Genomic DNA, 12,418 nt, shown 5'->3' on the forward strand with positions numbered 1-12,418 from the left:
AAGCATTCTACCACTAGGCCAAACTCCCAGCTCCAAACCTTTTATATTTGAGATTTTTTTTGGTGATTAATTGGAGATAAGAGTCCAGACTGGTTACCCTGGCTGAATTTGAACTGTGATCCTCAGATCTCAGCCTCCGGAATAGCTAGAGTTACAGGAGTGAGCCACTGGTGCCTCAGCTAAAAAGAGAGCATTTTTATTGGAAGATATTTTTCCAGTGTCACTTGTCTAGTTTTGAGGTAGCGCTTTTTCATACAAACACTATCATATAATATCAGGGGCTCAGTAATGACTTTTATGACTTTTTTTTTACAGGCCCCCATCTTCAAAATGCACGTACATCAAAATTTAGTGTAGGGCACATCACATCAGGGAAATGGAAACCTATGCTGTAGAAAAGAAGGCCTACCTCGTGGCCCAGTGCTCATTTCCTGGTTTTGGGACCCAACCTGCCTGTCACCTGGTAGGAAGGCTTGGCTGTAATTTTGTGATGTAAAGTAAGGCTACCTCTGGGATTGGCCCCGAACACTTCCACTCTCTCAGACAGTACCTGAGACCCCTTCTTTACCTACCTCCCACCGCCCTGCACACCTTTGTGTTGATTGGCTCATGCATCCTATACTAACTGAACGTACTTCCTCAATAAATGAGTTCCTGAAGCATCTGATTGTCTTCCGAGGAGAGAGGGCTGGGGGCCATCAGCCGACCCTTCTGGCTCGTCTTGGTTGGGGCGTGTTCTCTCTGTCCCTCTTGCAGGTCGGGAGGGACGAAGGACTGAAAACCCGGACAATTTAGGACGTCAATATAGGAATCTGTAAGAGCATTTCGGTTAATAGTATCATGGGTTTAGAGCAGTTTGCTTCTCTGACCTCCTGGCATGCTACAAAGCATTGTGGAAGAAACTCTGGGTGGCAAGTCAAGCTGGTTTTAAGTAGCCTTGATTTACGGAATCTTGAGAATGTTCGCAGCAATGCACAGCCTCTGATTTCCCCTGTCCAGTGTTGGTGAGAAGATCTGATCTTGTGCTGGGGGAGTGTTGTGCTTATCATCAAGATAATCCAAGGCTGCCTTAGAAACCATCCACAGAAACACCAAAGTTCTCATAGAAGTAGCAATGTATTTGAATGTAGTTAGTGGGAGAGAATTAGAGAAGTATGTTATGTTTGAATTCCTAGACCTTAATTAAAGTTCCTTATCTTATTTTTCATAGCACACAGTCATATCCTAAGGCAATTGACTGCCAGCACAAAATGAGAGGGATTTCAAAGGGAATGTATTGTTTCTACGGAACTGGACGATGCAATAAAGGAAATGCGAAGGGAGGGAACTGTGGCTTGCCATGCCTTTGGCCTTTTTTAGTGACAGGAAGGAGTGTCTCCTGGGCCTAAGTAGTTTTCTGAAGTTCCCAGATAAATTAAAGCAAGGTAAGGGAGAGCTTCAGGAAGCTCTACGAGGGAAAGAGATGGCAGAACGCCCCTTTCCTCCTGAAAGCTATTTCTCTCCTCAGATTTGTGTGGAGGCAATAAATGACAGGGCTCTCACAAGTGTCAAACTAAACAAGTGGCCCCACAGCCACCATTGACACCTGAAGGATGCCTGTCTCTTCAAGGGTTCCGACTTGATACTTCAGATCATTCTCCCATCTCAACCATCAACTTATAACAGGCTCTTCTTCCTTCTTTCCTTCCTTCCTCCTTTCCTCCCTTCCTTCTTTCCTCCCTCCCGCCCTCCATCCCTCCCTTCCTTCTTCCTTCCTCCCCTTCTTCCCTCCTTCGCTCCCTTCCTTTCTCCTTCCACCACTACTGAGACCTGAACTTGCTGAGCCTCTTTGCTCAAGGCTGGTACTCTGTCACTTGAACTACATCCCCATATTTTACTAGTTAGTGGGAAATGAGTCTTTTCAGTTTGTCTGCTTAGACTGTCTTCAACTGTGATCTTCTGATCTCAGCCTTCTGAGTCTAGAAGTACAGATATGAGCCACCAATGAATGGCTTCTGACAAGCATTATTGATAATTGCCTTCTCTGTTATTTATCAATTTGTCTCTATAGGTATAGATATCATGTAATTTATATGTGTATATATTAAATATTATCTATGCATTTCATATCTAAGTAAATATAATTTTATTAAAACATTTTTCAACTATATAATTTGTGTGCATAATCCATATTCATAAGGAAAATGTCATAATACTTTTTTTGTTGTTGGTCATGGGGCTTGAACTCTGGGCCTGGGTGCTGTCCCTGAGCTCTTCAGCTCAAGGCTACCACCCTACTCCTTGAGCTACAACACCACTTCCAGTTTTCTAGAGGTTAATTGGAGTTAAGAGTCTTACAGTCTTTACTGCCCAGGCTGGCTTTGAATCTTGATCCACAGATCTCAGCCCCCTGAGTAGTTAGGATTACAGGCGTGAGCCACCGCTCTCAGCTGTCTAGTATTAGAAAATGTATGGTAGAACTATAGAATCAACTGACCAATTGAAGATAATACCCCAAACTTTTCCTAAAAGAAACAATGACACGGATTATTTTATTTTTAACATCACAAAATCTATCTCCTCCTTTGGGCAGAGCCTACAAAATGCCTAGAGATCGGCAGTTTTTGGGGGTGGGGTGGGGAAGTAGCTAGGTAGAAAATATTCTTGGCTTTCCAGGCCAATGGGCATGACTCCATTCTGCCACTGTATCAGGAAAACAGCTGTGGAGAATGCATAAGAAAATGAATGTGGTATTCTAAGAAAACTTTGTTTAGAAAAAAAGTAGTGAGCTGGGTACGGTGGCTCATGCCTATAATTCTAGCTACTCAGAAAGTTGAGATCTGAGGAGCATCTGGTTCAAAGCCAGCCCTGGCACTAAAAAGTCTGTGAGATTCTTATCTCCAATTTACCACCAGAAAACCAGAAGTGGCACTGTGGGTCAAGGGGAAGGGTGGTAGCCTTGAGCTGAAGAACTCAGGGACAACACCTAGGCCCAGAGTTCAAGTACCACAACCAACCAAAAAAAAAAAAAAAGTACTGAGCCCAGATAGTAATTTTCTGTGCTAATTTCTTTGCTTATTTCATGGATGTCATTAATAGTCTCAGCTTTTAGTTTGCTAACCCAGACTTGAAAAATAAATGAAAAATAGTTTATTTACCTTTCTCTCTTTTCCTTTCTTTCTTTTCAGGCAAGAGCTTGCTGTGTATCCCAGGCTAGCCTTGAATTCTCATTCCTCCTGCCCTTATCCTCCTTAGAAATTCTCTTAGTCACCCTTTCCTTCCCTAAGAGAGAACTCAGGTTGATAGCTGGGAAGTTTCATAACTTACTTGTAGTTCAAAAATACAAAATCATGTTCACCTTTATTATTTATTATTGTTAATATTTTTGACATTTAGAATTTTGTTTTTCTTGGACAATGATTTTACCATCTATATATAACAAAATAAAAGCCAGAACCTTTTTTTGGAAAACATAGAGGATTAATATTTTGCAACTGATTTTGAAATATACTTCAGGCTATTTACAAAAAGTTTTATATTGAAGTCAATTCAGCCTCAACTGATTTTTTTTTGCATATTGAAATTTAAGTTAAAGCATTTTAGTCAACAGAGTTATAGCTCCCAGAGGTTCAAAATCATGAGGCAATTCATGCAAATATATTACATGCAACATTTATTTATTTATTTTATGAAATCCCTTCAAGCAAAGTATAAAGTTGTGTATGATTAAAATAAGGAATAAAGAAAAGCAGACCATTAAAATGTAAGACAATCTCTGAACTAATCTCTGAAATTCTAATACTTCTTAAGATAATTGGAGCAAATAGACAAATTTATCATGGAAAATAAGATTAAACCTAGGAATGCTAAGCAATGCTACCTTGACTCTACAAGGTAAAAACAGAAAGACAAATCAGGAAATGAACTTTGTAGCCAAGAAGGAAACTGGGTCATATTCTTCTCCATTTCTAAAGCTGCTCTTCTTAAAAGTTTATTTGGGTGAGCTGGGTGCCAGTGGCTCATTTCTGTAATCCTATCTACCCAGGTGACTGTGATCAGAGGATCATAGTTTGAAGCTAGTCCAACCAGAAAAGTCCATGAGACTCCTATCCACAATTAACCACCCAAAAAGCTGAAGCGGAGCTAAGTCTGATAGAGAAAAAATGATGGAATGCTAGCCTTGAGCAGAAGCAACAGTGTGGGGCACTGAGTTAAAGCCTCAATATAATACACACACCAGTACACACACACACACACACACACACACACACACACACACACACACTTGGGTGAAATCATGCAGTAATTATCTTACTGTGCTTATCTAATTCATCTTAACATCTTGCCTTCAGATTCATCTATGCTATTGCAAATAACAGGAAATTATCCTTTTAAAATAACTGAAATATATTCTACTGTGTGCTATCCTACATTTCTAAAATCCATTCAACTGATGGATATTTATGCTGAATTTTGTCTTGGTGATAATGCATGTGCTACTGTAAACAAGAGAGTATAGATAGATCTGTCATTGACATACTTCTTTTCTTTTGTATATATAGTTAGGAGTGAGATTGCTGAAGTTCTACTTCTAATTTTTTGAAGAGTCTCCATCTTAGCCACACTAACATTGCATTAAGGTTCCCCTTTCCATAGATCTTACCAGAACTTATTGTGTTTGGGCTTTTGATTATATTCTTTCCAGCCAATTGGAGGTATCATCTCATTGTGATTGTGGTTTTGATGTTCTTTTAGAAAGTAGATTGGGTAAATAGCTTGTAAATACTCTTACCTTCTTAGCTGCTAGGAAGTTCATAAGTTGAGTAGTTAATATTCACAATACAGCTCACAAGTTAGTTTTAAACCTGAAATACTACATTTGTAAGTGGACTAAAACACAAATTATTCTTTTTTCTCAAATTTATTTTATTGTAATTAATTGAAGGGTTACAGTCATATTTACCAGATAGAAGGTATATTACTTCACAAGGATTTATACCCTTTCTCATGTTTTTGTCCCCATTTGCCTTCCCCCACCTCCTCCCCTCCTCTTGTTTTCCCCATTCTCTTTCTTATTTCAAATAAACAAATAAATGTATATATAATATAACAGATAACAAGGTAAGATACTGTAACAATATGAGAATAAATAAGGGACAACAAAAGAGATGAGAAATAACCTAGTACATTAAGAACAACAACCACACATTATATAGATCTTGTTTCTATATCCTGGAGGTCCTTTCATTTAGCCCCATCCTATATGGCCTTATGTATCTAGATTTTGAGCTATTGTAATCCTCTGCTAGTAGAGTCCAAGGTTTATACTAATTATGACAAATGAGGGAAAGCATTGAGCCTATGTTCCTTTGAGTCTGGCTTACTTCACCTAATATGATTTTTTCCAAGTCTTTCCATTTCCTTACGAATGGGCAATGTCGTTCTTTCTGATGGCAGCACAGAATTCCATTGTGTATAAATAACACATTTTGTTGATCCACTCATCAACTGAGGGGCATCTGGGTTGGTACCATATTTATATGGTACCACAGCATATGTTTGCTATGGTCAATACTGCTGCAATGAACATGGTTGTGCTAGTGGCTTTAGTATAATCCTTTTCTCTGGACCATTGGGTAAATGCAAAGTAGTGGAATTGCTGGGTCATAGGGGAGTTCTATGTTTAGTCTTTTGAGGAACCACCATACTGCTTTCCATACTAGTTGAAGGAGTTTACATTCCCACCAACAGTGTAGTAGTGATCCCTTCTGGTCATATCCCCGCCAGCATCTGTTGTTATTAGATTTCTTGATCCTGGCTATTCTAGCTGGAGTGAGGAATCTCAGAGTCGTTTTGATTTGTATTTCTTTTATGGCCAGAGATGTCGAGCATTTCTTCATGTAAAGCACAAAGTATTCTGATCCTACCTAGGTAATACGCACATATTTTTCAGCTAGATTCTGACTTTTATAGCTTCTTTTCTCCAGGTGCAGAAATACTCATTTCCTTATTGTGGCTGGAATCTGAATTTCAAGCCATTAAAGTAAACCCTTCAGTAATAACTTTATGCTCCAGTTATCTTGAAAAGAGAAGCATGTGTTCTTATATTTTAATTACTTTATCCCTGTGTATACAGTATGTACTGATTGATTGCTTTTTTAAAACAAGGATTACATAAACATTTTTTTACATTTTCTCTATTATTTTCTCTAAGTTGAAATTTCGTGCATTTCCTTTCCTTATCTGTATTTTTTTTTGAGTGAAGTAGCATAGGTCTATATACAAATTTTGAAACATTTAAAGGCTCAGTTTCCGATACCAAAATATTCAAAGACAATAGAAACATGCATTTATTTAACTTTCATTTTTATCCTGGAAAGACACTTGGCCTCACAGAGATATTAACCAAGTACATTTTCACCTTGTGTTTAATGGTGATAGAATTAATATTGAGAGTAATTCATTGGTGGAGCACTGACCATAACTACAACAAAAATGCCTTTTCTATGGGTTTCTGTGACTTCTCCTTCTAGCCATTGTGTACATTATTGATTGTAGCATATTATTTAAGAAGCTCTTTGCATCTCTTATCATATGTGGCCTCTTTTTAAAAATAGCATTCTGTAAATTGGGCACTTTTTATATGGTTCATAGTAAATTATTTATTATATAATAACTTATAGGTTCTGAGGTTGTTGCCTCTCCTCATTATTTTCCCCTATTCCTTTATGTCTCCAGATTATGAATTACTTTCTCTCCCCCCCATCTTTTGTTCATTCTTTTTTTCTTTTGCCAGTCCTGGGGCTTGAACTCAGGCCCTGGGCACTGTCCCTAAGCTTCTTTTGCTCAAAGCTAGCACTCTACCACAGTGAGCCACAGTGCCACTTCTGGCCTTTTCTATTTATGTGATAGTGAAGAATCAAATCCAGGGCTTCCCGCATGCTAGGCAATCACTCTACCACCCAGTCCCTATGAATTGTTTTCTACTCTTGTCTTTTTTTTTTTTTTGCCAGTCCTGGGCATGAGCTCAGGGCCTGAGCATTGTCCCTGGATTTTCTCAAGGATAGAGCTCTACCACTTGAGCCACAGCACCACTTCTGGCTTTTTGCTAGGTATGTGGTACCGAGGAATCGAACCCAGGTCTTCGTGCATGCTAGGCAAGCACTCTACCACTAGGCCAAACTCCCGGCCCTACTCTTATCTTTTTAAAATTACTCTTTGTACTTGGTGAATTTTACTTTTCTTTCTTTCTTTCTTTCTTTCTTTCTTTCTTTCTTTCTTTCTTTCTTTCTCTCTTTCTTATTGTCGGGATAACATGTAGATCAGTTACAGTTACATTTGCCAGGTAGTAGGTGTATTCCTTCTCATACATTGATACCCCTTCTCATGTGTTTGTCCTCATTTCCCTTCATCATGCCCTCCCAATTATCTTGTTTTTCCCCCTTCCCTTTTCTATTTCAAATAGAATTTTTACTTTTCAAAAATTCTTCTTTCTCCTCCCACAGCACAAAAACACCTTCTCCTCCTCCTCCTCCTTCTTCTTCTTGTCATGTGGCTTGAACTCTGGGCCTGGGCTTTGTCCCTGAGCTCTTCAGCTCAAGGCCACCTCCTTACCCCTTGAGTCACAGCTCCACTTCCCATTTTTCTAGTGGTTAACTGGAGATAAGATTCTCACATTCTTTAGTACCCAGGCTGGCTTTGAACTGTGATTCTCAGGTCTCAACTTCCAGAGTAGCTAGGATTACATATGTGAGCCACTGAGCCTAGCCATATCTTCCTTTTGTCCTAAGAGTCTCTCATCTTTTTTTTTCCAATAAAAATTTCATCTCTAACTTGGGCTCAGATAGTACCTGAAAAGTTAAGAATTGACTTACAACTCCTAGTTCAAACACTGTGCTTTCTTCTGATGATTAGACTTGAGAGCATGATTTTAAACTCATTTCTCTTATTCCATTTGGTCCTGGGGATTGTATTAATAATTATATGACAATATGATTGAATAGCAGAAGATGGGTGTGTTTCAGGAACTCTGACTTTAGAAATATATTTCTGGGACTCAAATTTATGCTCATAATTATATATAATCATAGTTTAGTTGTAATCTGGGGCAATAATCTTATGGTTTTAATTATATCCCCAGACCCAATTCAGATGTTGAAATCTTAATTCTAATAACTCTGAAAATGACTTTGTATGGAAACAGTGTCTTTCTTGATGTAACTAGATAAGATGAGGTCATATTTGTTTAGAGTAGCTCTTAACCCAAGATGAGTAAAACAAGGCTAAGTCTACCTTCTGCTGCAATAACAAAATGGCACTGTCTTGGTCCGTTATGAACAGTAGACATTTTCTTGGCTCATGATCACCAGGTTGTGAAGTCCAAGAGCATGACATAGAAGCCAGTGAGGGCCTTGTGCTGCTTGACAACATGGGGGCCAAGGAGAGTCAGCCTGTCAGTGTGCACAACCCAGACAAAGGAAAATCAAGTTAAATATCATGCTTTTGTTTTTCTAAATCAGCAAACTACTCCCATAGTAACAGTTCCCACCATAATGATATGAACCCATTTATGAGGCCAAACCTTCATGATCCAGACACCTCCTTACAGGTCCACCTTTTAGCACAATCACATTGGTTTTGGAGATCACTCTTAAAGCACAGCAAGTGATGTCTTTACAAAAAGAGAAAACTTGGCCATCAACATCTGCCCATAGAAAAGACACTGTGTGAAGGTGAAGACAATGCCAGCACTGGTATTCTGCAACCCATCAATAGCGCACGGGGAGAATGAGCAGATTCTCCCTCATAGCATTCAGAAGCAGCTCTGCTGACATCTTGGCCATGGACTTGAAGCCTGCAGGACTGGGAGACAATGACTTCTGATTCAGACACCTGTTCTATGGTGACCTGAACATTTAAGGACAATAGTCTACTGGATCAGGCTGTCTTGAGTGTTCAAATCTCGTTATCGATACAGAACTTAGAATAGTATTCGATGCAGAATAAGCACTAATAATATTAATCTGTTATGAACTCTAAGCTTTTCTCAAGGCTCAGCTTTTCATTAGCTGTATGTATAGAGTATATGATCTGGGAGGTATCATAGTTCTCCTGAGCTTCTGAGGTATGAATTCCTTCTTTCTTCTTCAAGAAGTCCTTATCCCAAGGTAAAATAATAACAGTACTGATGATAGAGTCACAGTGATAGTAGCCATTTACATTTACTGGTCTGGACAAAGTGATTTATAAATAGTATCCTTTCTACTTGCCTAATGCCATGCATCCACTACTGCTATTTGCAGTCATCTTCCTGCTCATTAGGTCATGAGCTATGTCCCTCTCATCTCAAACCTCATCCCTTCCCTTCTCCCTGAAGCTCTGCCCTCACCTTAACATCAGAAAACTCCTTTCCCTGCACTTGCTGGAGCAATCATAAGTCCTCCAGACTATATTCAGGTCTTTTTTCTTCTAGTTTTCATTGCTGCATGGAACATGCCAGCACTTAGTGGCTTAAAGCATTGATGATGAACTCATTTCTCATGATTTCTCATTGCATTTCTCATAGATCCTGGCAGAAGTTCAGGAAAGGCTGGACTGAGCAATTCTGCCTCAGAGTCTCAATGCAGTTATACTCCAGTCGTGACAGCTGTGGCCTAATCAGTTATTGTTCTCTTTTCCTGATGTCTCAGGACTCCTCTGAGTGGTCTCTCTGTGTGGATTGGTTTGGGCTTCCTTTTGACATGACTGCCTGGAGATAGTTGGACTTCTCATAGAGTGGCCCAGAGGTGACAAACCTTGGTGTACAGGAAGAAGGCAAACAGCAGTCCTTGAGCTTTCTTAACTTGCAGTGGTGAAATGAAAGAGGAACTTGACTGTCAGATGTGGCCTGGGCTGACCTCAGGACTATGCATGTGCAGAGTGTCCTGACGATATTTCAAAATATGTCACCATTGCTGTATTCAAAATTATAGTTTGAATTATTGAATTTGAGAAGGTTTCCTTGAAAAAAGTTTTAAAGAGCATTGTGTGCATGACAACATTTTTAGACTCTAAACATAACACCAAGAATTCAAGTGAGAGGATTTTTTGATATTTTTTTTATTGTAATTAATAAAAGGGTTACATGATATTTGCCAGATAGAAGGTGCATTAATTCACATACATTGATACCTTTTCACATGTCTTGGTCCCCATTACCCTCTCCCCACCTCAAGTGAGAGGATTTTTATAATGAATAGACACAAAGACCTTCTTTTTTATTTTTTTTCCATATATTTTTAGGGTAATTAAGAGAAGGGTTGCATTATATTTGCCAGATAGAAGGTACATTAATTCACATATATTGATACCCTTTCTCATGTCTTGGTCCCCATTTCCCTCCCCCCAACGAAGACCTTCTTGATGAGGAAAGCTGAAAATCCAATTTGAAGATTTTCTTATTTCTCCTTGTCAGTTTTCATCACAGTTCTGATAAGAACCACCCCTTTCTCTTTTTTGTGAAAACTAAGTATCTGGTGTGGACTAAAAATTATATCATATCCTCTTTGCCTTTATGAAATTAATACATACATGCAGAAGGCCTCAGATATTCCCAAAGCAATGTGAAATCTGCAAATGAACTTGCTTTTTTGTTACATTTTGAAAACTAACAAAGTATTCAGAGTTTCATTGTGATATTTCTATATAGGTACATACTCAACTTTGACACCTTCATCCCTTCCTTTATTCTTTCCTTTAAAGATTTTAGTATGTTATTTTCATACAAATGCATCATGTATTTCAATCATATTCACCACACCACACTTTTCTCCTTGGTCTCTAATTTTAGCCCCCTTTGTAATTATGTCATCGTCTTCTTCCTCCTCCTCCTCCTCCTCCTCCTTCTCCTCCTCCTCCTTCTTCTCTTCTCATTATTTCTTAGGTGTAGAACCTGTATATAAGATGAAACATACAGTATGTGATATTTGCCTTTTAGAGCTTGACTTACCTTGCTCAACATGATATATCTAGTTCCATCCATTTTCCTACAAGCTACTTAATTCCATCCTTCTTTATGGCCAAGCAATAGTCCACTGTATTGATGTAACACATTTTTTAACCAGTCTTGGGCCTTGAACTCCAGGCCTGAGCACTGACCTTGGGCTTTCTCAAGGCTAGGGCCCTACCGTTTGAGCTACAGCACCACTTCCAGCTTTTTTCTATATATGTGGTACCAAGGAATTGAACCTGGGTTTTCATGCATGCTAAGCTAGCACTCTTACCACTAGGCCAAACTCCCGGTCCCTGATGTGACACATTTTATTAGTTCATTCGTTAGTTGTTAGGCACCCAGGCTGATTTCATACATTGATTATTGTGGGTTGTGCTGCAGTCAATGTAGGTACACAGGTGTATCTATTGTGTGTGATGTATGCATTCACGTGTTCAGCTGACATAGGGATTTATGATTCTGTTTAGAGGGAGATAGTCACATATCATGGAACATTTTATCAAAAATACCAGTGCCAGCTGGTGTAGTAGCTCATGCCTGTAATCCTACTCAGGAGGCTGAGATCTGAAGATCAAGGTTCAAAGCCACCCCGGGCACAAAAGGACCTGAGACTCTTATCTCCAATTAACCTCTAGAAAATGGGAAGTGGGGCTTGGCTCAAGGGTAGGGCAGTAGCCTTGAGCTGACGAGCTTAGGGACAGTGCCCAGGCTGAGTTCAAGCCCTATGAACCTCCCCCCCCAAAAAGAAAAAAGTAAAAAAGAAAAGATTGGTGCCTATGCCATCAGGACTGGATGCTTTTCATGAGAAGAGAAGCTGTATTCTGCTGTAGAGAAAGTTGATTGAAATTGACCAATCAGTGTCAAATTCCATTTCCAACTGTCTTACAGGTCCTTCATTCCTTTACTGATGCTATTTTTGATGAGTGGATGAAAAGATACAACCCTCCTGCTGATGCCTGGCCTCAGGAGCTGGCACCCATTGGTCACAATCGGATGTATAACATGGTTCCTTTCTTCCCTCCAGTGACTAATGAGGAACTCTTCTTAGCAGCTGACCAACTTGGCTACAGTTATGCCATTGATCTGACAGGTAACTAACACAGCTTCTAAATGGTGATTCACTTAACTTTTTTTTTTGCCAGTCCTGGGGCTTGAACTCAGGGCCTAAGCACTGTCCTTGGGCTTTCGCAAGGCTAGAGCTCTACCACTTGAGCCACAACACCACTTCTGGCATTTACTGTGTATGTGGTACCAAGGAATCCAACCCATGTCTTCATGCATGCCAGGCAAGCACTCTACCACTAGGCCAAACTCCTGGCCCCTCACTTAGCTTTTTTTTTTTCCCATCCTGGGCTTGAGCTCAGGGCCTGAGCACTGTCCTTGGACTTTCTCAAGGCTAGAGCTCTACCATTTGGGCCTCAGCACCACTTCTGGCTTTTTTCTATGTAT

At 39.5% G+C, this 12,418-nt stretch overlaps 1 protein-coding gene across 1 annotated transcript in view; it reads left to right on the forward strand.

Moving 5' to 3' along the window:
• Positions 1–12,418, forward strand: part of Dct (dopachrome tautomerase) — a 33,693-nt gene that overhangs the window by 18,016 nt on the left and 3,259 nt on the right. The window contains exon 7 of the mRNA XM_090341971.1: positions 11,858–12,059. Coding sequence (XP_090198097.1) covers positions 11,858–12,059 — 202 coding nt within the window. The remainder of the gene's footprint in view (positions 1–11,857; positions 12,060–12,418) is intronic.

Source organism: Megascapheus bottae, chromosome 11, assembly GCF_031878675.1.
Source record: "Megascapheus bottae isolate mThoBot1 chromosome 11, mThoBot2.hap1, whole genome shotgun sequence".
Classification (NCBI taxonomy): domain Eukaryota; kingdom Metazoa; phylum Chordata; class Mammalia; order Rodentia; family Geomyidae; genus Megascapheus; species Megascapheus bottae.